This window comes from Ctenopharyngodon idella, chromosome 2, assembly GCF_019924925.1.
Source record: "Ctenopharyngodon idella isolate HZGC_01 chromosome 2, HZGC01, whole genome shotgun sequence".
Lineage (NCBI taxonomy): Eukaryota > Metazoa > Chordata > Actinopteri > Cypriniformes > Xenocyprididae > Ctenopharyngodon > Ctenopharyngodon idella.
Window position 1 is genome coordinate 1,379,245 of NC_067221.1, and position 27,107 is coordinate 1,406,351.

The window sequence follows — 27,107 nt, forward strand, 5'->3', positions numbered from 1 at the left end:
ATGTTTAATAAATATTAATTAAATAATAAACATTTATTAAATTGCTTATTAATAAATGTTCACCATTTTAAACTCAACTTGGGTTATTTTTAACCCAGCATTTTTTAGTGTATGACCCAAAAAACGACATAATACTCTTTTATAAATTCCATATGCTCAAATATTCTATGGATTATAAAAAGAAAAACAGTTTTTGAATACATTTTATACAGTTCTGCCGAATGGTTTTCATATGGAAAAAATGCAAATAAACAAAAGGTATCAATGTAATGTAATTATAATTAAACATTTAAATAGAGAAAGAATTATAATGACAATAAGTTGAAAGAAAAAAAGGAATATTTCATTCACATCTAGGCAATCGCTCTGCTATGAAAATGTGTAATAAATTGAATCACTAGTTTCCAAAAACATAAAAAATGTGATAAAACTCAATTTCTCCCTCTCTCTTTGTCTGTACAGAGTTTAAATCAATGGAAAATTCATGTCAATTCAATACCAGCGCCTCAAAGTTGTCATGACTAATGTTTGACTAATGGTGGTTATGAGAGGCTGGAGATCTGGTCCTAGTCATTGAGTCACTCATTCGGTGACAATGTATATTTTGAAACAATAACCATGACAGTAAGTTCGCCCGTGGGTCAGCAAGCCACAAAGCAGTGCTTTATTCTGTTGTAGAAAAAACGCCGGGTTTACCGTTAGTCCCACGCTGGTTCTGTCTCGTAAATGAGTGAATGGACTTCCTTTCCAGTTATCACCATACAATGCTTTAACAAGAGGGATGTCATCCGACGTCTGTGAAGGGGACAAAGGCCATTCATCAGGAGAGCTCCCACCACATTCATTCATTCTGCTCTTATCCTATAACTCCATGCATGTGCCTTCTAAAAAGTTATGTGATAGATATGCTCCTAAATATAAGCTACACTTCCAAACAGTTTACTCATGCATCACGTCTATGAGTAACGCAAAAGAGTCGGTGCATGCTTAAGATTGTTATGTCACCTCACACTCTAAAAAATGCTGGGTTAAAAACAACCCAAGTTGGGTTGAAAATGGACAAACCCAGCGGTTGGGTTAAATGTTTGCCCAACCTGAGGGGCAGTTTTATTTAACCCAACTATTGATTAAAAATGACTATATGTCTGGCTTAAAATGAACCCAAAATAGGCTGGAAATTAAAAATCAGACACATAATTACTAGAGGCAACAATAATTTAATACATGCAACAGCAATTTAATACATGTTTATTGTTTAATTATTATTCATTAAACATATTAATAAATGTTAATTTCCAACATACTTTGGGTTCATTTTATGCAAGCAATACAGTAATTTTTAAACAATAGTTGAGTTTCATAAAACTACCCAGCAGGTTGGGCAAACATTTAACCCAACGGCTGGGTTAAAACAACTCATTCGCTGGGTTAAAACAACCCAATTGCTAAGTTTAAACAATCAAATTGCTACAACCCATTAAAATAACCCAATTGCTGAGTTAAAACAATCCAATCGCTGGGTTAAAACAACCAAATTGCTACAACCCATTCGCTGGGTTAAAACAATCCAATTGCAGAGTTAAAACAACCCATTTGCTGGGTTAAAACAACCCATTTGCTAAGTTTAAACAATCAAATTGCTACAACCCATTAAAATAACCCAATTGCTGAGTTAAAACAACCCATTTGCTGGAGTAAAACAACCCATTTGCTGAGTTAAAACAACCCAATTGCTGAGTTAAAACAACCCATTTGCTGGGTTAAAACAACCCAATTGCTGAGTTAAACAACCCATTTGCTGGTTAAAACAACCCAATTGCTGAGTTAAAACACCCAATTGCTGAGTTAAAACAACCCATTTGCTGGGTTAAAACAACCCATTTGCTGGGTTAAAACAACCCAATTGCTGAGTAAAACAACCCAATTGCTGGGTTAAACAACCCATTTGCTGGGTTAAAACAACCCATTTGCTGGTTTAAAACAACCCAATTGCTGAGTTAAAACAACCCAATTGCTGAGTTAAAACAACCCATTGCTGAGTTAAAACAATCCCATTTGCTGGGTTAAAACAACCCAATTGCTGAGTTAAAACAACCCAATTGCTGAGTTAAAACAACCCATTTGCTGGTTAAACAACCCATTTGCTGGGTTAAAACAACCCAATTGCAGGAGTTAAAACTACCCATTGCTGTTAAAACAACCCATTTGCTGAGTTAAAAACAACCCAATTGCTGAGTTAAAACAACCCAATTGCTGAGTTAAAACAACCCAATTGCTGAGTTAAAACAACCCAATTGCTGAGTTAAAACAATCCAGTTGGTGGGTTAAAACAACCCAATTGCTGGGTTAAAACAACCCAATTGCTAGGTTAATTGTTGGGTTAAAACAACCTAATCGCTGGGTTAAAACAACCCAATTCGCTGGTTAAAACAATCCAGCTTTAACCAAGCATTTAACCAAGCACCCAAGCACAGAGTGCAGGAAATTTGCATTTACAATAAAGCATGATAATGTAATCACAACAACCTCAGCAGGCTCGAGATAAATGAAACAGATTAACAAGGTATAACGAAGTAGCTGTAGCTGGGAAATACTCGACATGCACGTGGTGATTTTACCCAGAAACAGGCTCCAGATTTTAGAGGAAATGGTCTTACGATCATCTGCCTCAGATCTTTGAGTCTTTAGGAATATAATCCAGTCCATTAAACGACTTTTGGATCAACTTGAAGGGCGAGAGTGATTATACTTTTCACTAAATCCTAAAAGATGGGAAAATAATCCAAAACATTAGCTATGCAGAGTTCCTCCAATACTAGCGTATCTGACTGATGTGTTAAAAGAGTTCTGCTTTGGAGACAGAACAACAGAGATAGTTAGAAACAGAAAAGCAAACAAGAACTTCCTCCAAGCAAATGAGTTACAACATAAATCTCTCGGCCAATTCCGATCGGACACACACCCAGCTAGGTGATGCCTATCCAGAACATGACTTAGACTTCAAGGAATTGTCTGTATCCAAGAGGACATTTATCCTCCAGAAGCCTGCTCCGAGACAGCACAACACACCATAATGAGACAGGGAAGCATTGATTAGCAGGACCCTGTGATTTAGTGGGTGAGCTCTGGCATGTGGAACAAATTATCCCACCATAAAGATTTCAGGGGGAATTCTCTTCGGGACAGAGGCTTGGACTCTTCGAGCCGAGTGTGAAAGCATTGGCCGCTTTGTTTCGAAGCACTCCAAGGAACCCAAATTGGACATGCGGCAATATAATGATGATTACCCAAGGGGGGGTAAACTTTAGTCCAACACACCTCAGTGCTTTAAGTCCGATCGCAGAAACCCTCTTAAAAATATCTGGAAAGCTGGGAGAGGCTCCAGCTCTGCGAAACATGTGCTGAAATCACTGTAAATCAAGCAATTTCCTCTTAATACACAGAGACAGTCACTGACCCCAGCGGTACAATCCTGGCTGATTGGGAGAAAATGTTTGTTTGAAGTAGGGTCAAAGCCTTTCCAGACTCGGCTAAGCTTTGTTTATATTGTAATGTATGTTATAATGTATTATTACTTATTTTTAGGACAGATAAATGTGAATTAACATGGAATGAACAGTCAAAGAAACACAAATCAGATCATCATTTCTGACAGATACCCCTGACATAGTTTCTAAAGCCGGAGAAGCACCTTTGGCAGCCCCTCGAATAATGCATGACAGATGTATATCAACCATACGCTCGGTGATGGCAAGATCGAGCAAATGTGTAGCCGAAAATCCCACGGGACACGGAGTTGTTAACTTGCTCTTTCTCCTCGTTCCATCTGGATTCAATGTGCTGGGTGAAATGCATCGACAATCAAAAAAGAAATGAGTGGAGAATGTATAGTATATTTCATCGTTCATTCTCTTCTTTTGCCAATTCTTTATTCATTCCACCGTACTTACTCCACACATATCCTCTTACTCAAACGTGTTATGCAAATCCTGTAGTATTTCCTGCATTTCTGCCATACATTTATGCTGTTATACTCTTAGTGAAAGGAAAAAAATTTGGGGAATGTATTGTTGTTCATTTCAAATACATGACTCAAGCCCTAAGGGCTGATCATATGATTAAGAAAATAGAGCTTTAAAGTCAACACATTCTGTGATCATTTACATGCTCGAATTGTTCTGCCAAAAAATACTGTTCAAATATATTTTGCTCAATGCTTTTGTTTTGTATTTTCTTAAAGATTACGGTGAGTTATTTGGAAGTTAAACAACATACAAGTCACTCTGCATAAATAAAGCAGAGCTCAAGGCAATTGAGCTGCGTGTCATTCAGAGGCAGCCATTAGAGGGAGCACAAACACAGTGTATTTAACTCACTTTGACAATTGTATCCAGGATTGAGAAATATAAAAGTGAGAATTATACAAAATGAATAATGCAATAAAGTTGTCAGGCTATGCAAATCATCTTAAGTAGCACATAAAACATGTAAAAAATGGTTATTTAGCCCATTTGTAATTGCAAAAATATATAAATGTAAATATAAATCCATTACTTTTCAGTTTTCTGGGGTTTTTTTGTGCTGACCAATCAATCTACAAATTGCTTTAATACACATTACCAATGAATCTGAAGCAATCAAACACAATGGCCTGGTTTCACAGACTGGGTTTAGATTAAGCCAGGATTAGGCCTTAGTTTAATTCAGGTATTTAAGTAGCTTTTTATAAATGTGCCTTAGAAAAAAAACATTACTGGTGTGCATCTTGAGACAAAACAATGGCACTGACATATTTTAAGATATGCTTTCAGTTAAAACAGCTCAAACATGCACTTTAAACCTTGTCTATGAAACTGGTGGAATGGGTTTTATATGATAAATATAATGATAATATAATAATATTTGATAAATGTCAGAAACAAGTGCAGAGGGTTACATAATAGCATGAGGCTGTGTGGAAATATGCTGTGCATGCAGGGTGATCAGTCAATCTCATGTTCTTCTGAACTGCTGTGTCATTGTGCTGTTTGGCATTTCCTTTATTCTCTTGGCAGTGAAAGAGCACACCTGAGATCTCGCACGCAGTGTGTGAAAGTGGTTTGCATTTTATACTGGACAAAGTCCTTTAACTTGTTGAGCAATAAGAAAGAACACAAAATAACTGCAACTGTCCTTAATGCCAAATGTTGATATTTCACTCTAAAAATTGCTGGGTTAAAAACAACCCAAGTTGGGTTGAAAATGGACAAATCAAGCGAAAGGGTTGGTTTAAACCCAGCAATTGGGTTAAATGTTTGCCCAACATGCTGGGCAGTTTTATTTTAATCCAACTATTGTTTAAAAATTACTGTATGTCTGGCTTAAAATGAACCCAAAATAGGCTGGAAATTAAAAATCAGACACATAATTACTAGAGGCAACAATAATAATAAAAAGGTGAACATTTATTAATAAGCAATTTAATAAATGTGTATTTATTCATTATTATACATTAAACATATTAATAACTGTTAATTTCCAACATACTCTGGGTTCATTTTAAGCAAGAAATACAGTAATTTTTAAACAATAGTTGAGTTAAATAAAACAAACATTTAACCCAATCACTGGGTTAAAACAACCAAATCACTGAGTTAAAACAACCCAATCGTTGGGTTAAAACAACCCATTAGCTGGGTTAAAACATCCCATTTGCTGGATTAAAACATCCCAATCGTTGGGTTAAAACATCCCATTCGCTGGATTAAAACAGCCTAATCGCTGAGTTAAAACAACCCAATCGCTGGGTTAAAACAACCAAATCGCTGAGTTAAAACGACCCAATCGTTAGATTGAAACAACCCATTCACTGGATTAAAACAACCCAATCGTATGAGGTAACCATTCGCTGGGATTAAAACCCATCGCTGCAGTAAACAAGGTTCGCTGGAGTTAAAACAACCCAATCGCTGGATTAAAACAACCCAATCGCTGAGTTAAAACAACCCATTCGCTGGATTAAAACAACCCAATCGCTGGATTAAAACAACCCAATCGCTGAGTTAAAACAACCCAATCGCTGGATTAAAACAACCCAACCGCTGAGTTAAAACAACCCAATCGTTGGGTTGAAACAAACCATTCGCTGGATTAAAACAACCCAATCGCTGGGTTAAAACAAACCATTCGCTGGTTTAAAACATCCCAATCGTTGGGTTAAAACATCCCATTCGCTGGATTAAAACAGCCTAATCGCTGAGTTAAAACAACCCAATCACTGGGTTAAAACAACCAAATCGCTGAGTTAAAACGACCCAATCGTTGGGTTGAAACAAACCATTCGCTGGATTAAAACAACCCAATCGCTGGATTAAAACAACCCAATCGCTGAGTTAAAACAACCCATTCGCTGGATTAAAACAACCCAATCGCTGGATTAAAACAACCCAACCGCTGGATTAAAACAACCCAACCGCTGAGTTAAAACAACCCAATCATTGGGTTAAAACAACCCATTCGCTGGATTAAAACAACCCAATCGCTGGGTTAAAACAAATCATTCGCTGGATTAAAACAACCCAATCGCTGGGTTAAAACAACCCAATCGCTGAGTTAAAACAACCCATTCGCTGGATTAAAACAGCCTAATCGCTGAGTTAAAACAACCCATTCGTTGGATTAAAACAGCCTAATCGCTGAGTTAAAACAACCCAATCACTGGGTTAAAACAACCCATTCGCTGGATTAAAACAACCCAATCGCTGGGTTAAAACAAACCATTCGCTGGATTAAAACAACCCAATCGCTGGGTTAAAACAACCCAATCGCTGAGTTAAAACAACCCATTCGCTGGATTAAAACATCCCAATCATTGGGTTAAAACAACCCATTCGCTGGATTAAAACAGCCTAATCGCTGAGTTAAAACAACCCAATCGTTGGGTTGAAACAACCCATTCGCTGGATTAAAACAACTCAATCAATGAGTTAAAACAACCCAATCGCTGGATTAAAACAACCCAATCGCTGAGTTAAAACAACCCATTCATTGGGTTAAAACAACCCATTCACTGGATTAAAACAACCCAATCATTGGTTGAAACAACCCAATTGCTGAGTTAAAACAACCCATTTGCTTAAAATAACCCATTCACTGGGTTTGTCCATTTTCAACCCAACTTGGGTTGTTTTTAACCCAGCATTTTTGTTTCCAAAGCTTGCATGACAAGCATTAAAAGGTGGCACGTTAAAGATGAGTTTATTATTTATTATAATTATCATAGTAAATAAATGCTTAATGTTTAAAATACTTTCATGGAACTGATGAAGAAGAATTCAGTGCTAATGCTGCCATAATAAAACGCTTCGCATATGAACCTGATCTTTCTAACAGTAAACTTCGCTGTGCTTTGTTGGAACAGTATTTGCTCTTGCACCTCCTGCTCTTGGTGGAATTTGCATGGAAAACAACGTTCATGCGTCGATGACTTCCTTAAGGCCATGACAAGGCAAGAATCAGTAAAACAAACCTCACAAATTCTGCTGAGGTCAAAGGCCTGGGTGTAACCCAACAAGGAATATGATCTTCAGGAAACCTTGCAGGAATTACTTACTGTAAAACAATATGCTATCTGTCAGAGATCCATAAAATCTGATATAGGCCTATATATGTATTATATATACAAACAACAGAGACTGGACTCTTAGGGATGTAAAAAATATCACATTCTACATACAATCTCCCATTAGTATCCATGGCTAAGATAATAAAGTTGCTGTGCATCTATAAACAACCATTTAATTAACAATCATTTCTGTTAAACATTTACCAGTTTTAATTGTGGTATTTCCCTGTCAACATTGTTAATCACTACTTTTGAGGGGGCGACATGTGAGGCTGAAGTTCCCTGCTTAAAATGTGGATTAGCTTGTTCATTATTGTGGAATTCCACTCAGTCACTGTATATTCTGACTCACTAAAGCCTCAGGAAGAATTAAAATCCCAACAAGCCCAAACAAATACACTGCAAACACAAACTTCATCTAGGATTAGGAAAAGGGTTTCCCAGTGGGTGTCTGTTTGCTTTTTACATAACAACCTTGAGAATTTTTGGCAAAGAACTTTCCAGACCGTGAAGCAGACAGAGATGGATGCATTTAAATGACAAATGAGATCAAGTGACAGTCCTCGATATTCTTTGCTTTCGGTTCAGCTGAACAGAGGAGTTGCACAGTCATGCTGATGTCAATGGCACTCTGTGTTTGGAGCGCTGCCAGCGGGAGCGCGCTAGAGAGAGTGCGTGCACGAGCCTCCTTAACCACTCATGCTTCGCGGTGTGTTTGGAAGACTGCTGCGCGCGTGAGTGACAGACAGAGTGCACGCGCGTTTCTCCTCACACTGCCAGTTGACAGCTGGAAGGCGGCGGAGCTTCGAGACACAGGAAACTTTCGATTTTGTGTGTGTGTGCGCTTTGCTTTGACGTTTTTACGCGCCAACTACGGGAACGTTCTGTTCGTGAATGCGCGCGGAGGGCATTTCCCTCTTCATTTATTAATTTTATCAGCATCATTCCTTAAATAAAGCATCTGTGCTGACAGTAGGCAAGTGGAAGTAAGTGGAGAACTGTCGCCGGTTCCTGATACAAGGTGAGTGTTTTAGTGGGTGTAGAAAGAGGATTGCGTTACACTGGTGTCGATGGAGACCCGCGCGCGCTTGACACGGTGCTAACTAACTAACTAAAAGTAATTTTTGCTTCCCTTTGCGAATCAGCGTGATTTTATCAAGGGTGCGAAATGGTGTCACAGTTGTTAAAATCTTGAATGACTGCTTCATGTTTATTTTTCACCAAAGAAAAGTGCTGACAGAGTAGTTGAGTTCTTAATATTGTACTGAGGCGGCTGTTATTGGCACGAGACTGCAGGTAAACATCAGCGTTACTGATATTTACTGCTACAGCATGATTGCTAGTGTAAAATATCGAGTAACTTACGTTTCACGCAAAGTTTGGCGAGTTATTTCGTACATTTCTTCTCAGCCTAAGAAATTAGTTCCGAAACAAGCCGAAGCGTCAAGCTTCGAGTCTCACCAAGCAACGAACATGCTAAAAGCCGGACTGGAGCAACCCATATGAGCGACCCCTCCCACGCCCAAAGCGTTCTGTAATCACTGGGCTTGGAGTCCACTCCGGGTTTTCTATTTCATGCGCCTTGCACGAGAAACCCGTTCCAGAAGCAAGCGAAAAATGCTTATAAAACACTGCTTTCTTTATGTAAAATCATACAACTCTGTAGTAGTGTTACTTTGGTCACCGAAACTCCGATGCTTGTGTCAAAACAAACAAACAAACAACAAAAAACAACAACAACAACAGTGTTGAAGCAGTGTACCTGGAGCTGAAACCACGTGAACAGGATCTGGCATAAACGCGTCGATAAAATTTCCTTAGGTTTTTTTTTTTTAATATGGTAATTCTTAAAGGGATAGTTCACCCAAAAATGAAAATTGATCCCATGATTTAACTTCATCCTAGGTGTATATAAGGACTGTGCAATTAATCGCAATCGCGATTTGAGCACATGCAATTTCTAAATCGCATAAGACTGCAATTTTTATTTATTCATTTATTTATATTTTAATTCAGAATATTTTGGAGTATTTTGGATTCAGGAGAGAGGTTGTGTCAGAGAGCAAGGTAATTTGCAAGACCTGTGAGATTATTGCAACGAAACAGGGCAATACAACGAACCTGTTCCAGCACTTAAAACAGCACCATAAAAAACTGTATGATCAATGCATGTCGACAAAGTCCATCGAAACTAACAAAAGCACACCTCAAAGCCAGCCTGAACAGACTGAACAAGTATCCGTTGTTCAAGCATTTGCAAGCATCACGCCTTATGAGAGAGGATCAAAACGGCCCAAAGAAATTACCGACGCGATCACCTAACATATATGCAAAGACATGGTGCCTGCGTACATCGTCAGTAAAGACGGCTTCCGAAGACTTATACAAACACTCAACAAAAGATGCCATCTCTGTTTATCAAGCTATTAATACTATGTTATTTAATTGTGAAATGTTTTATGCACTTCTTGTGCACTGAATGCATTTAGAATGTAGCATAATTGAAAAAGCAAAAACAATCGCAAATAAAATCGCAATTGCAATATTCATTAAAAAAATCGCAATATGATTATTTTGTCCATATTGCACAGCCCTAGTGTATATGACTATCTTCTTTCAGACGAACACAATCTGAGATATATTTTAAAAAATATTCTTAGTCCTCCAAGGTTTATAATGGTTGTGAATGGGGGTCCGTGTTTTGAAGCCAAAAATAATGCATCCATCCATAAAAAAATTAAAAAAATCGCATCAGAGGATTACTCAATTGCCGCAAGTCAACTTGCGCATTCTGCATACGGTAGTCTGCCGGAAGCTAGTTATTTGAATTTAAAAATTTTTAAATAAGCATATTTTTCTTACAAAACCGCATCGCTTCGCTTCAGAACACCTTTATTAACCCCCCTGTAATCGTATGGATTATTTTGAATATGGATGGTTGCATTATTTTTGGCTTCAAAACGTGGCCCCCCGTTCACAACCATTATAAAGCTTGGAAGAGCCGGGATATTTTTTAATATATCTCCGATTGTGTTCGTCTGAAAGAAGATAGTCATGTACATCTAGGATGGCTTGAAGGTGAGTGAATCATGGGATAATTTTCATTTTTAGGTGAACTATCCCTTTAATAAGCCCACAAGAAATAGACACATCACAGATTTTATTTATGAATTTATGTTTTTTTTATTTTAGCGTTAGTACACCCAAATGGGTGCAAATTTTGCAAATGCAAATTAATTTATTGTTATTTATTTACCAATAATAGCTAGAAGTTGTGTAAGGGATAAAGTACAGTTAACTGGTCATTAGTGCGAAATAAACCTCTGACAGGGCCTCATAAGACTATCCCGAAACTCTCTCACACTGGCCCAGGGCCATCAGGCCATCCTTATTGTTGAGCCCTGAGCTAATTAAACTATCATTATTAGTCATCTCGGTGAATCACACTGCAGTGCATTCCTACAGTGTGTGTGTGTGTAAGCACGTCTGACTCTTTTCAAGTTAAATAGATCATTATGCAAAAAGTTCAGTGTACTTAGAAACTTCATCTGAACAAAGGCTTTCCCGTCAGCCTGATTCCAGGTCAGTGATCACCACCCTGCCATGACTTTATGATCCACAGTTCTCCACATGGTCATGAACACGTTCCAGTCTGCTCATAGACTGACTGGCTCTTTATCAGGGCAAAGGAGATGTGTCATGGTGCACTTATCAGTGAGGTGTTTGTACTCTCAATAACCTCAGATATATAACTGTGACACAGTGGAACTTCGCTCTCTCTCTCTCTCTCTCTCTCTCTCTCTTTCTCCCTGATGAGCACTTTGAGCACATTATGTTGTTAAACTCTGCAGAAACAGCTCTCATGCACACTACATGTGTTATGATGTATTAAAGGTGCAGTAAGTGATTTCCGAGAAATGCTGTTGAAAGTGGATCGGACCGAGCACCACAACACACTTGTAGCCAATCAGCAGTAGGGGGCGTTTCCACTCAGACTTACCCTCGGGGGAATCCCCGCCGCCATTTTGATGTGCGTTCAAGTTTGCGAGTCTACTCAACGTGTACACTTCAGGCAGATCTATAGACCACAATGCATCATGATTGTGATGTCACAGCAGATTGCGCTTAATTTACCCCCACCCCACATGACTCAATACAATACAATACAGTAAGTGTATTATATTGGAGTTATTTTGACATTTAACCACATTTAATACTTGAAGCTACCTTAAGCTGACAGAGTTTATTAGTTTATTGTATTATCATCTTTCGTGACATTAGTTCAAGTTTGTTTTTTGTTTTGTTTTTTAACCAGAAGAATGAAATAGCATAGAAAAAATAACCACTTTTACCTTAATAATAAACATGAGTGTTGTTGTTTTCATTGATGTGCAACCGGTACATATCTCTTAACATCTAAAGAAAAATGTGTTTTAGGGTTTCATAACTTTAAAGGGATAGTTCACTCCAAATAGAAAATTCTGTCATTATATTTACACTTACCTCCGTAATTGATGAACTTTATTGAATCAAACTGAATCAACGCTGAACTGAATTTACTTGCCCTCATTCCATTTTTTTTTTTTTTTTTTACACAGACATCCATCTAGTTTACACTGAAAAACAATGGAAAAGCATATTCTTATAATACAATTAGAGTAGTACTGTGAATAAGTTGGAATAAGTCCATGTGTATCTAGGCGCTCGGTGAAGAGCGTCAAAGATGTCTATTTACAACATGTTTTTGAACCGTTGATCATTGTAGCTAATCAGAGACATATCTGTTGAGTGTGTGAACTCAATGGCCAATCACAGAGATATCTGTTGAGTGTGTGAACTCAATGGCCAATCACAGAGATATCTGTTGAGTGCGTGAACTCAATGGCCAATCAGAGACATATCCGTTGAGTGTGTGAACTCAATGGCCAATCAGAGACATATCTGTTGAGTGCGGAAACTCGGTGGCCAATCACAGGTATTTACGAATCTGCTCAACAGCGCTCAAAGCGTCACATTTGACACTTTTGACAACACTAAAAAGAAGCATCAGACAGGTGAAATGAATTTTAATTTAATATTTCGTGTTGTAGCTTGAGGTACAAAGTGGCAGATAAAACCACATTTCTTAGAGACTAATAAAAGTAGGACTGCCCATGTCATGCAAACTTATACTAATTTGAGTAATTCCTCACTCTGACAGTTGGTGCACATGTAAACCTAGCCATTGTATGGAAAGTGCTGCGTAAAGGTTCTTCATAAATATTCCACAGACACGGCATACAGGTTTCGAATGACACAAGGGTAGGCAAATAATGACTATTCCTTTAATTGCATCAGCATCGTGGTAGTTAACCAGGACAAGAGTTCACTTGGCAGCACCTACCAGAAAAGTTCCAGTGCTTTTCACTTTCTGTTCTATAATAGCAGCGAGTTAATGGTTAATCCCACCAGAGTGCACAGCACAGCATGTTAAAGTCCAGCTTTGCAATATGGCATGTGGGAGCATGACACAATGAGCCTTTATGAGGGATAGAAACCACGGCTGAAGAGAAGTCTTGTGATAAACTGTGCTTTAAGACAAATAAGAGACTCTGGGTTGTGCAATAACAGCAACAGGGATGACCTGCAAGTGTGGGACGTTGCATAAGCCATGAAAAAAATTAATCTCTGATGAACAACAACAACAGAGACTTTGGCCTTCACTCGAAAACCATGTTAGTGCGCACAAAGGTCTTTTGACACACAACTATTTCAAGCATGGTTTTGGAAGTATTGTCCGTATTATGCAGGAAATCACATGTTTTGTCTGTGAACGAGGGTGTGGCTTTGCTGTTTACTTTTCTTTGGTAGTGTACTTGACATCCGTCAAGGAATAGGGAAGTGAAACTTGATTCAGCCGAGTCAGTGCAACATAGTCTGTAATTAAAGACAGTTTCTTTAGAAGGATTTGCATAACGCTTCCATTGTATTCCTTTTATATTGTAGTGTTTGTTTAGTTGTATATCTAAGATATCTTCCTCAATCATCTTTGGCTATATTCAATTATGCATTTGATAAACAATGAAAGCATAAACTAAACATTTCTCAGTGTTTTATCTGTTTTCTTTGCAGGGTGGAAAGGACACAATCCATCTCAGAGGACAATAACCATTTGGAAGAAAAGAATATTGCTTAAAATAATTTTTCAAAATAAAAAAAAATGACTTTTTACCTCCTCTGTACAAGATAAAAAGCAGCATTTGTCTGATTTAATGCTATAATATCTATTTGTTATATACTGTGAAGATTTCAACAATGCCAACTTGGCTTGATACAGGATCTTGGTATGGCGGACTTCTAACCCGGCAGAAGAAACATGGCTCTCTATCCCTAAGCGATCATCAGTTGTGCCTGTATTTCTTCATGACACGCGGATGGATTTAGACATTCTCTCACTGCAGTCGCCATCCATTTCCTACGTATATCAGTGACATTCTAGGTCTCAGAGAATGATATGTCCAAGAAAGAAGAGGCCCATTAAAGATGAGGATTTCTCCGCCATCGTGGTGCCCTCCATGAGGGGTCATGGTTACTTGGATTACACGGTTGAGAGTCATCCCTCTAGAGCCATGCAGGTCATGGATGAGTTCCGGCATCACGAGCTGCTCTGTGATCTGGTTCTACATGTGATGTACAAGGATAAGATAGTGGATTTTAAGGTGAGAGTCCTCAAAGGTGTACCAAGTGAAAAAGCTGTCTTAGAGGGCATCTCAATCAGCGTTCCAGTTCAATAGTCAGGGCACTGGTCAGGGAGTCGGCCATCCCCTTCATTTTTGGGGCACACTTGGTAGCTCTGCGGTCAAAAGTGACCGAAGTTTTTTTTTGTGTGTGTTCACATAGATAATGCATTAAAAGTCACCAAGTATCATCCCATTCTGATGAAGCAAAACATTTTAAAAATTCAAAACGTAAAATTTTTGGTCAGTTCTGACCAGGCCCAGAGGGGATTAGTTCACTTCAGAATTCAAATTTCCTGATAATTTTCTCACCCCCATGTCATCCAAGATGTTCATGTCTTTCTTCTTCAGTGGAAAAGAAATGAAGGTTTTTGAGGAAAACATTCCAGGATTTTTCTCCATATAGTGGACTTCACTGGGGTTCAACGGGTTGAAGGTCCAAATGTCAGTTTCAGTGCAGCTTCAAAGAGCTCTACATGATCCCAGACGAGGAATAAGAGTCTTATCTAGAGAAACCATCGGCTATTTTCTTAAAAATATAAAAATTATATACTTTTTAACCACAAATGCTCATCTTGCACTGCTCTGTGATGCACCACGCATTATGTAATCATGTTGGAAAGGTCACGCGTGAAGTAGGCAGAAGTACCGTGGTAGAGCAAAAAACTCCATCTCATTTTCTCCTCCAACTTTAAAATCGTTTTATGTTTTTTTGTAAAGGGTGTTTGACTTATTCTTTGCTTGTTCGCTTTGTAGACACTGGATCAGTACTTCCGCTTACGTCACGCGTGACCTTTCCAACATGATTACGTAATGCGTGGAATTTTAATCCTGAAGTGAACTAATCCTTTAAGGGCTGTCTCAGTTGCAGTGCACTCAAACGTTCGCTCCCTAAAAAGTCCAGCGTGAAAACCAGGGAGCATCGATGTTCCCTTAACAGAAGTTCTGAAATGTGCCAACTCACTGCCATAATGACACACACGACAGATGTTTTTTAAAATACAAACCATTATTTAATTATTTGTCGGCTTAATCGCTAGACAGGTAATGAACATAATCTAGCTAACATTTATCATTTATTCACAGCTGAAATGTTGCATGTTTATCACAATGCACTTTAAATAACATTAAAACAATGTTATAAAGATATCAGCTCTGCCATTGGTCATAAATACCAGTACAATGAGGTCGTTGTCATGTCGCTGGGAATAGTCATCAGTGTCTCAATGTGCAGTGAGCCATTACTGTCCTTACCAGTGCCAAATTCATGTACACGATGTACTGATTCACGAGCTGATCGAGACGCACCCGTGTCCTGAGATCTCCTGTTCCAGCACAGTCTGTTCTCACCAGAGTTTTTGCTTATTTATTTGCTTTAATGGAGTTGAAGTTCTCACAATTAACAATTGCATGATGGAGAACAATGTTAGCATACAGTAGTTTTGGGTATTTTGTGATTTTATTTGGGGCTATATGTCAAAATCAGGACTTTTTCCATTCAATATTAAAATTTTGAGCTGATGCAATTACAAAAATGCCCTGGCACTGCAAATTACAGAGTACAAAGATAAATCGTTCTCATTACAAGCGAAGAATTATGTCAGTACATGTTAAGGCATTTAATTGTAATTACAAGTACATGGCAGATACTGTACAGCTCTCATGATTTAGTTTCAGGTGTGTCTGACAGCTTTTTCTACATTCTCCAGGTGCATAAACTGGTGCTGGCTGCCTGCAGTCCTTACTTCAAAGCCATGTTCACCAGCAACTTCAAGGAATGCCATGCCTCAGAGGTCACGCTGCGGGACGTGTGTCCGGCGGTCATCAGCCGCCTCATCGACTTCGCCTACACCTCCCGCATCACAGTGGGCGAGAAGTGCGTTCTTCACGTCCTCTTGACAGCGATGCGCTATCAGATGGAAGAAGTGGCCAAGGCATGCTGCGATTTCCTCACAAAGAGCCTGGAGCCATCTAATGTCATAGGCATCTCGAGATTCGCAGAGGAGATCGGCTGCACCGAGCTGCACCTGCGCACGAGAGAGTACATCAACACTCACTTCAATGAGGTGCGTGACTCTGTCAGCGGCGGTCGATAGTTGCCACCCGCTGCACTCTCTTAAGTAACTGTACTGAGCCATTGACCTCTAACAGTCTGTGAATGAATGAAGGCTGTGGAGAACGGTGCTGTGCAGCTAATTGATCTGTCGATGGAACTCGGGTCTGTCTTACAGATGGATATTGATTCGTATAAATTATCCAGGTGTCAGATGAATCATGCATTAAAGCAATAGTTAACCCAAACACCCAATTTACTCACCCTTCTTCAGTTAAAAAAGAGATGACACAATGTGTGAGCTGAAAGTGGATGGTGATTTATACTCAAAAAATAAAGCTCAAAAATTAAATGTAATGCATAAATGTAATTACCATAACAAAAGTACCAGAAAACTCACATTTTCCCATGGTCATTAAGCCATGACCCAATTTATATATATATTCCATATTCCTATGCAGCTCCAAACACAACGGCTCAATTGTGCTCAATTTTGGATTTTTTTGAAAAACCTACTTTTGCGAACTAGTCCTAGGTTTTTGACCCAATCAGAATCAAACCAGTGCGGCCAGATTCTCTGGAGTCTGATTATCAATAGTCAATGATCAAAAAAAAGTTCAGAAATTCAGATTCCTAATCCCTAAAAGGCCGCCAAAAACTTTCGAAGTGGGCGGAGCCACTTTTACTAAAATGGCTATAACTCATGAACGGAATGAGATATTTTCAGCAAACTTGGTACACCTATGTAAGAGCTCATTCTGTGGTCACGTGAAAAAGGACGTGGCGACTGGCCACTTGGTGGTGCTATAACAGGAAAAAAAACAGGAAAACTGCTATAACTACTTCACCGTTAGTCCCATCAACTTGAAAAATGGCATGCAGTGTCTTCGTCCAAGTGGCCACGACTGTCTATGAGGACATTGACATATCTTAAAAAACATGTCTGCCATCGGCCAATGAAGTTTGAGCTGCTATCAGACAGGGTTAACGGAGGCCAATCAGAACGAAACTCACTGGGCCTGTTTGACTCACAGCCCTAGAGGCCTGTGAGAAATTAAAAAGAAATCGGCCACCAGGGGGTGCCTTCCCATTTTTCATGTGCGTAAAGGATTGTATATCACACGATTTTTCACACACGCCCACAACATTCATACCACGTGGTAGAACTCCTCATTCTGAGAAACTTTGCCTCTAGGACCGCCGCTGTCAATCGAATCATTTGTTAAATATTGGAGATTATTTCAAAAACCAACTTTGGTGAACTAGTACTAGGTTTTTGGCTCAACCTCGATAACTGTTAAAAAGCTTTAAAACCCATATGTTTCCTATGGTAAATTGCCTGTATTGTCTGTAAATGGTCTTTTCCATCTATGATCGAAACAGTTACAGGCTTGCTAAATAAAACAAAAAAAAATTATTACACGTGCTTAAGGCCTTAAAACCTTGAACCCCGATAACTGCTGCTTGCAGCTATATTTTAATGTATTATTCCTCACATGTAATTGACATATTATGAATATTTATGCAAATGCCTATTTACAAATAAGCAAATTCAAAGAGTCAGTATACTTTTCCGATCTAACTATCCTCCATGCCCGTGTCACAGGTGACCAAAGAGGAGGAGTTCTTCAGCTTGTCCCATTGCCAGCTGCTGGAGCTGATCAGTCAGGACAGTCTAAAGGTGCTCTGCGAAAGCGAGGTCTACAAGGCCTGCATCGACTGGGTACGCTGGGACGCGGAGAGCCGCGCGCAGTACTTCCACGCCCTCCTCAATGCGGTCCACATCTACGCGCTGCCGCCGACGTTCCTCCAAAGGCAATTGCAGTCCTGCCCCATCCTCAGCAAGGCCAACTCCTGCAAGGACTTCCTGTCCAAGATCTTCCAGGACATGGCTCTTCGAAAACCCCTGCCTCCCCCACCTCATCGCGGGACGCAGCTCATCTACATAGCGGGAGGGTACAAGCAACACTCTCTGGACTCTCTGGAAGCCTTCGACCCGAGGAAGAACATCTGGCTGAAGCTGGCTGACATGGGATCTCCGTGTAGCGGGCTGGGGGCTTGCGTGTTGTTCGGGCTCCTTTATACGGTAGGGGGACGCAATCTCTCTCTGCAGAACAACACGGAGTCTGGATCTTTGTCCTGCTACAACCCCATGACTAACCAGTGGACCCAGCTGGCTCCGCTCAACACGCCCAGAAACCGGGTGGGTGTCGGGGTCATTGACGGAAGCATTTACGCCGTAGGGGGTTCGCATGCCTCTACACATCACAACAGTGTCGAGAGGTAAGGCTGGGACAGGAAGAAAACCATTCAAAAAGGTTTTGTGTTTTACGCTCTGGGGTTTTTCCCCTTTATGTTATATTTCCTTCCTATTATACGTACACTGGCAGAATCAAAACATTAGCACAGTGCAGAGTGACAGATTGGTTGACGGAGCTCGTATTACACCAAAGACTGCGTTGCGCACCTGTCCGACAGAAGAACATTCACACAGCTGAAATATTAGCAGACAGGTCACGATACACACGCTACGCTTGTCATGCAGAAAGTGTTCTGACTTCCATCGGTTTGCTCTGTTCTTTTCAGAGCAGTCACTCTTGACTAACAAGCTTCAGGCAAATCTGTTTCATAACGTACATTCCACGGCACAGAGTCAGGTCAGGTCTTTCAGGAGAAACGCATCTCCACAATACGTGTAATGATATATTATATTTATTAGCCAATGGTGACAGATCAGATGATTAGACCTTGCATGAACTTATAAACCCTAAACCTGAGCAGCATCTCAATCTGAAAGGAAGGACTGAGAAGAACTGAGGTGGTTGCTATATTTATTACCTTGGTTATTGAGACCGTCAAAACATATGCAGGAAGTGTGTACTTCAAACTAACTACATTATAATGATAAATGCATGAATTAGAATTAATTATATTTAATTAGTCTTGTTTGTAAGGGAGTGAGCGGTCTAAATAAGAACAACTTTGCTACAAAAAATGCTTTTCTTACTTAGTATTTTTGTCTTGTTTCTAGTCCAGATATCTAAAAACTCTTAAATCATTAAGCATTTACTAGACAAGTTAAAAATTATTGTATTGTTTTGTGAAAAAATAAGTTAAAATTAAGTTGAAACAAGCAAAGTAATCTGCCAATGGGGTAAGCAAAATAATTTTAATTCAAACAGAAAACAAGATTATTTTGCTTGTTTTAAAAGGGTCCTTGATTATAATTACTTTTTTAACTTTAGTTAGTGTGTAATGTTGCTGTTTGATCATAAACAACACTTGCAAAGTTACAACGCTCAAAGTTCAATGCAAAGAGAGATTTTCTTTTACAGAAATCACTTTTTAAGGACTACAACAAACGGCTGGTAGGAACTACAACAAGCTTCTTCCTGGGTTGGTTATATCACAAACCCTAACATTTACATAAACCCCGCCCCCGAGAACACACAACAAAGGGGGTGTGGCCATGTTGGACTTCTTCCTGAGTCTCTCCATCAGTGTCGACTCCGGTTTGAACAATGTAAGGCTGAACACCGTTACTGACAATCCTCATTTTGGCAACCGAAGCGTGAGCTGTTAAAGCTCCGCCCTCTTCTGGAAAGGGGGCGGGAGCAGCAGCTCATTTGCGTTTAAAGGGACACACACAAAAACGGCGTGTTTTTGCTCACACCCAAATAGGGGCAAATTTGTCAAGCTATAATAAATGATCTGTGGGGGATTTTGAGCTAAAACTTCACAGACACATTCTGGAGACACCAGAGACTGATATTACATCTTGTGAGAAGGGGCATTATAGGTCCCCCTTAAGCAAAAAACTCAACAAAACAAGACATTTTTACTTGTCTAGTAAATGCTTCTTGATTTAAGAATTTTTAGATATTTTGACTAGAAACAAGACAAAAATTTTAAGAAAATAATTTTTTCCAGTTACAAAACAATGTGGAGATTATAGTTTATTCGCAAGTTTTGTACAGAATGCAAAACTGCACGCTGAACTTACAACACCGCATAATCTATATATATATATGGGTTCAAAAGTAACATTTTAAAATGTTAAAAATAATTTAAAAAGTTGTTTATGCTCACCAAGGCGGCATTTATTTAATCAAAAGCACAGTAAAACAGTAATGTGAAATATTACTATAATTGTTACTCCAGTCTTCAGTGTCACATGATCCTATAGAAATCATTCTAATATGATGATTTTCTGTGTAGAAACATTTATTTTTATTATTATTATTATTATTATCAATGTTGAAAACAGTTGTGCTGCTTCATATTCTTGTGGAAACTGATACATTTTCTTTTTCAGGATTCATTGATGAATCCTAAAGCACCCATTTGAAACTGATTACATTTTTTTTTCTCTCTTTCTGATCAATTTGATGCATCCTTGCTGAATAGAAGTATTCATTTCTTTAAAAAAATCTTTTAGATGGTAGTGTGTATACAGTAGATAAACAAGACACATGATGCCACAAAGTCAAACAGAATATGTGAGTGGCATAAACCTCATTAACTTCGTCTTTTGCTGTGGATTTGTTACAGAATTTTCGAAGAGCTCAAGTACAGATTCATAACAGAGGCATGTGAGTCCTATTGAGGATCATTTAAATCTGAGCGGAAAGTTAATCTGTCCAGGAATGCAGGGAGAGAATGTGCGTGTATTCTATTCAGGAATTACAGCTAGACACAAATTCAAACAATGAATGTCGATAGATCATCTACAGTTTCAAAGATGTGTGAAATTCAAGACTCGGTATGTGCTGGGAGACAGAAACTCCTGGGTCTGTAACAGTAGCTGTCTTCACAAGCTTTTAAATGGAGATTTGGAGGTTAAATACAACCTCTTCTTGCTGAAGGTGATATAACAGCTAATGGGAATTGCTTGCAGTTATGATTGGTATTTGGATCTGGATATCATTGTGATGAGCCTGAGATATTTACATTGACTTCTTCAATTATGTCTAAGGAAAACATATTCATACATTATCCACTGGTTTTGTAAAGATTTCTGGCTTGTTTGTTTTCACAGGTATGACCCAGAGACAAACCGCTGGACGTTTGTGGCCCCGATGTCAGTGGCACGACTGGGGGCCGGCGTGGTCATGTGTGGGGGGAGTCTGTATGTGGTGGGGGGATTCGACGGGGACAACCGGTGGAACACGGTGGAGCGCTTTCAACCTGACACCAACACCTGGCAGCACGTGGCACCTATGAACACAGTTCGGAGCGGCCTCGGTAAATATTTTGCACCATTTATCAAATTAATGAATTGGAACTGCTTTCTTTTACTTGACATGTTAACCACAGTCATGTGATGTAGCGCATGAATCCTGCCATTATATAAAAGTGACTAAAGGCAACAATATGAACAGAAGAGAACAAACGACTACATCAAATCTAATCAAAACCACATAAGAAGACATAATACTGTACTATTCAGTGTTTGAAACTTTGCTCTTGTCATGTTATTTCCTCCTTAAGATGAATCGCTTTTTGTAAGTTGTAATAATAAACCTGGATCAAACATAAACTAAATAATAGAGGTCGACCGATTAGTCATGGATTTCACCGATTGGCTAGGTTGGCCCACGCTGCCCGATAACTGATTAATCAACAGATAGTTTTTAAAATGGATATTGAATGAAAACAAGCATACACAAAATAGTGCTGAACTTTATTACAAAAATTAAAAACCGTACTGAACCATGAAAATGTACCTTTACTTTTTAAAAAAAAAAAATGAATATATTAATTATACTTTAATCATTCATATTAGTTCATAGTGCATTAATGTTTAGAGATACACATTAAAAATTAACAATCCTTTTATTAACCTTAATGTTACAGATAGACTCTTATTATAAAGTGTCACCATTTCATATAAATCCACTCATGCTTAAAGATGGCCATCTTTAAACATCTACACAAAGGCCATATCATTGAAATTAGACACGCATGTACAACGATCAGGCATAACATTATGACAACCTTCCTAACATTGTGTTGGTGCCAAAACAGCCCTGACCCGTCGAGGCATGGACTCCTCTAGACCCCTGAAGGTGTGCTGTGGTATCTGCACCAAGATGTTAGCAGCAGATCCTTTCAGTCCTGTAAGTTGTGAGGAGGAGCCTCCATGGATCGGACTTGTTTGTTCAGCACATCCCACAGATGCTCGATTGGATTGAGATCTGGGGAATTTGGAGGCCAAGTCAACACCTCAAACTCGTTGTTGTGCTCCTCAAACCATTCCTGAACCATTTTTGCTTTGTGGCAGGAGCATTATCCTGCTGAAAGAGGCCACAGCCACCAGGGAATACCGTTTCCATGAAAGGCTGTACATGGTCTGCAACAATGCTTAGGTAGGTGGTACGTGTCAAAGAACATTGCCCAAAGCATCACACTGCCTCCGCCGGCTTGCCTTCTTCCCATAGTGCATCCTGGTGCCATGTGTTCCCCAGGTAACAGACGCACGCACCGGGTATCCACATGATGTGAAAAGAAAACGTGATTTATCCGACCAGGCCACCTTCTTCCATTGCTCCGTGGTCCAGTTCTGATGCTCACGTGTCCACTGTTGGCTCTTTCGGCGGTGGACAGGGGTCAGCATGGGCACCCTGACTGGTCTGCAGCTATGTAGCTCCATACAAAACAAACTGATGCACTGTGTATTCTGACACCTTTCTATCAGAACCAGCATTAACTTCTTGAGCGATTTGAGCTACAGTAGCTCGTCTGTTGGATCGGACCACACGGGCCAGCCATCAATGAGCCTCGGCCGCCCATGACCCTGTCGCCGGTTCACCACTGTTCCTTCCTTGGAGCACTTTTGATAGATACTGACCACTGCAGACCGGGAACACCCCACAAGAGCTGCAGTTTTGGAGATGCTCTGACCCAGTCGTCTAGCCATCACAATTTGGCCCTTGCCAAACTCGCTCAAATCCTTACGCTTGCCCATTTTTCCTGCTTCTAACACATCAACTTTGAGGACAAAATGTTCACTTGCTGCCTAATATATCCACCCACTAACAGGAGCCGTGATGAAGAGATGATCAGTGTTATTCACTTCACCTGTCAGTGATCATAATGTTATGCCTGATCTGTGTTTATTATATGTATACTCTCATGCTTTATTAGCTTCTATTTTAGAACACTCGATGATTATCAAATCAAAATAAAATATCTATTACAGTGACGATAAAAAAGAACTGAAATCGAATGCATTTTTTGATTTTGTTTATATGTTTTTGTCAGCTGCATAAACCATAACAATTTGCTTTCTCACATCACTGGCCTTAAACTTTGCTGCATAACAAATGCATTAAAGTGACCAGCTGGATTTAAACTAATGCAAATCCATGATGATAATCGTGACGCGTTTTTGTCACCCACTTGAGGTACTGCAAATGTTAGCGTCCTCTCAGCCTCGACGGCAAACAAACGGCTGATCTCCACTAATGCAGCGTCCAGCCAACCAATTAATGACTTTATAATGATATTGAAACATGTATGGTAGTGTACTGTATACATACCGTTTCATTGTCAGTTTTAAAGCCACGTCTGAAGCATCCGTCTCTGTGGAGCACTCAGTCTCACGTGTCAAAACAAACTCCACGAGGTGTCAGTGATGGTTTTTATTTTGCCTCTAGAGGTCGCTCTCGTACTGTATAATGACAGCGCACCCTTCTCAGCCACTCCAGCATTCGGTTATCTGTGCCAGTCAATTGACCTGATTGATCGACCTCTACTAAATAACACACAACTTTCTAAGTAAATAATTAATACACTATGTTTTGGTTCATAAGTTAATAAATACACAAGATAAAACTGTTTTTTAAAAGTCCATGAAGGTGACTGGACTTCTAGGAATTCACACTTCCCAGAGCTGCTTGATACTGCAGTCTTGCGCAACAATACAGCATGTACTGTAACTGATAAAACTGTGTTATATAATCATCAATAATTCATATCTGAAGAGTTGAAGAATTACCTGTGCAATCGACAGAAAGAATGAATGTAGATGGGGCCCAGGAACTGTCAAGCCTCATAAAAGCATCATAAAAGTGTTGCTTTGACAGTCACCATTCACTTTCATTGCTCCATACTTCAAATAGTAAACTCTTATTGCTCTGTCTGTAGGGGTGGTGTGTATGGATAATTACCTCTACGCAGTTGGCGGCTACGATGGTCAAACCCAACTCAAAACGATGGAGAGATATAACGTGGCTCGAGACGTGTGGGAACCCATGGCCTCTATGAACCAGTGCCGCAGCGCACACGGAGTCACAGTCTACCAATGCAAGATTTATGTGTTAGGTGAGCTGGACTGGTGGACGGGAATGCATGAATTGATCAAATGCAGTGGAAGTTGCTTTGGATTTAATGCATAAATGTAAATAATCTGTAATATTATTCCATTTCAGGTGGATTCAATCAGGGCGGTTTCTTGTCCAGCGTGGAGTACTACTGTCCGGGCAGTAATGTATGGACGTATTTAACGGATATGCCTGTCGGACGCAGTGGAATGGGTGTCGCTGTGACCATGGAACCGTGTCCTGGAATCCTGCCAGAGGAGGATGAGGAGGAGGAAGAGATGTAATGTGGAAGTTTGACCTGTGAACTTTAAACATGTGCCATGTTGAAGACCGCACATTCCTACAAACTTCTTCTTGCATGTGATGCCAATAAGGACATTTCTATGTAATTTAGGTTAATTAAGTTTAATTTGATAAATCCACTACAAAGTGTGTGTGTGATTTAGAGAGCTAACCACTGGACTAATATACCTCCGGTCACCGTATCAGGACTGAATGAATATCCGAGACACGCACAATCTTTTTGTCGAACTGCTGAACACGTAATTTTGTGAGCTTGTTCTATAATGCTTCTCATGTCTGTAAATACCTGATAAAACACTGAAATCTGATCGATGTTTGGTTTGATTTTCTCACAGCTGTTTGTCTGGAGCAGTAACACTTTCTTTGAAGCCAGGATATATATAATGCATTAAAAGGCTATTCTTACAGTTCTTAAAATAATTTATGTCTTATAATGCACCGTGTCCTAACCAGACACGATAAAAGGAAACTTTTCCATGTTAATCAGAGCTTTTATCCTAATTAGCCGCCACGTGATGATTCTATTTTAGAAATGGTTTCTATTTGCAGTTTCTATAATGCATCTTTTTAGGCAACAGGCTTCATAAGATGTGTTGCCTGCCGTGTTTGCTTTTTACCACTAGGTGGAGGACTTCTACTTCCAGACACACTGAGAGCCTGTCTCAATACTGGTGCATGACCACTCGTCAGCTTACATGATGTATTTCCTGTATTTGGCCTGGTGTTCAAGTGGGTGTGAAGACCACAAGTGTGTGTAAGAACTTCTGATCACCCAATGGGACACACTTATAACACGGTGCAAGAGCTTTATTTACACATTTTGACTTTCTAAGACTTTAAAATAAACTATATAACAGACGACACCACAACAATTTAATTGGTGCTTCTAATTAAGTGGTAAAAAGCAGTTGCAAACATTTACATAATACACATACTCATCTTTGCACCAATAAAATGTGCAACGCTTTACATTTTACTACCAAATTATATGTAATATCTAATTAATTTAACTTACATTGGAACGTTTTCCTGTTAATCTGGTGATTTAAACATGAAGATGATGAATGATGGGATCTGAAGCAGTAGCCTAATAGAAATAGTGTGGATTTAGTGTGCAATAAAGGCACTGAGCTTTGGCATTATTGTGCAAGCATCCTATATCAACTTTTTCAAAGTTAATTTATTAAAATTACAAACTGTTAATAATTCTAATAATTCAAAAAACACATTTAAGTTGACTAAAATTTCACATTTTGGATAGTTATTTTCTGCAAGGCAGTTTGTGTGCTATTTTTTTTTTTTTTTTTCACTAATAAAGACAATTACTTTTGTGATGTCACAATCATCCATCATGTGTCATAGGCTTCTTTATAGAAACTGGCCTCTTTTTTTTCTTTGCTTCATTTGTGAGTTATAATGCCAGAAATGAGAGTTATAGAGTCAGAATTGCATGATTAAAAACTCGCAATTGCAAGAAAAAAGTCAATTGCGAGTCAATACATCTCACAATTCTGACTTTATAACTTGCAATTCTGACTTTTTTCTCAGAATTGCGAGATATAAACTCACAATCGCATCTTATAAAGTCAGAATTGTGAGATATAAATTTGTAATTCTGAGAAAAAAGTATTTTTTCCCTCACAATTGGAGTTTATATCACACAATTATGACTTTGTAACTCAATTCTGTCTTTATATTACGCAATTCTGACTTTCTAACTCGCAATTCTGAGAAAAAAAGTCAAAATTGTGAGATAATAAGTTGCAATTACCTTTTTTATTTTTTATTTCATGGCGGAAACAAGCTTCCATATGTTTCAGTCAAAGATTATAGATAAAGAAAGACGGTTCACTCCTGTTAGTTGAGACTCGCGCTTAGGACTGCACATGCGCACTGGCTCGTCTAGCCTGAAAAATAAGCTTTTTTTATGCTATTTGAGCATAAGAAACAACATTTATGTGACAGTTCATGTCAGATTTTGTTGCTGGTTTGAAATAGGTTTTTTAATTGTGAGCTTGCCAAGCAGTTTATGAGATTTCAGAATTTCCCCATTCAAAGAAAACAAGAAGCTGTGAACATTGTTACGAATCGGTCAAGATATAGGTCTG

General features: G+C 39.1%; 2 protein-coding genes across 5 annotated transcripts in view; one reads left to right on the top strand and one right to left on the bottom strand.

The window, feature by feature from the left end:
- crlf1a (cytokine receptor-like factor 1a) overlaps positions 1-10,220 on the bottom strand; it is a 28,604-nt gene extending 18,384 nt beyond the window's left edge. The window contains exons 1-2 of one of the 4 annotated variants that reach the window (XM_051916297.1): positions 8,969-9,294; positions 697-795 (exon numbers count right to left, since the gene is read on the bottom strand). Coding sequence is in view for 1 of the 4 variants with exons in the window: in XM_051916317.1 (XP_051772277.1) it covers positions 9,366-9,399 (34 nt within the window). In the remaining 3 variants the exon portion in view is untranslated. Of the gene's footprint in view, positions 1-696; positions 796-8,968; positions 9,299-9,365 lie in introns of those variants that run through there. The other 3 variants (XM_051916317.1, XM_051916308.1, XM_051916286.1) reach the window with 3 other exon arrangements.
- Positions 8,307-25,307, top strand: keap1a (kelch-like ECH-associated protein 1a). The gene is made up of 7 exons (XM_051916232.1): positions 8,307-8,624; positions 13,715-14,301; positions 16,029-16,385; positions 17,979-18,655; positions 21,411-21,616; positions 24,521-24,697; positions 24,805-25,307. The coding sequence occupies exons 2-7, from the start codon at positions 14,092-14,094 to the stop codon at positions 24,978-24,980; spliced, it is 1,803 nt and encodes a 600-aa protein (XP_051772192.1). The 5' UTR covers positions 8,307-8,624; positions 13,715-14,091; the 3' UTR covers positions 24,981-25,307.
- Positions 25,308-27,107: the final 1,800 nt, after the last annotated feature.

Bases quoted from the DNA above. Each gene is read 5' to 3' on its own strand.
- keap1a (XM_051916232.1), top strand. From the start codon at position 14,092: ATGATATGTCCAAGAAAGAAGAGGCCCATTAAAGATGAGGATTTCTCC. The intron at 16,386-17,978 runs GTGCGTGACTCT...CCCGTGTCACAG, and splicing joins TCAACACTCACTTCAATGAG to GTGACCAAAGAGGAGGAGTT. The intron at 21,617-24,520 runs GTAAATATTTTG...CTCTGTCTGTAG, and splicing joins CACAGTTCGGAGCGGCCTCG to GGGTGGTGTGTATGGATAAT.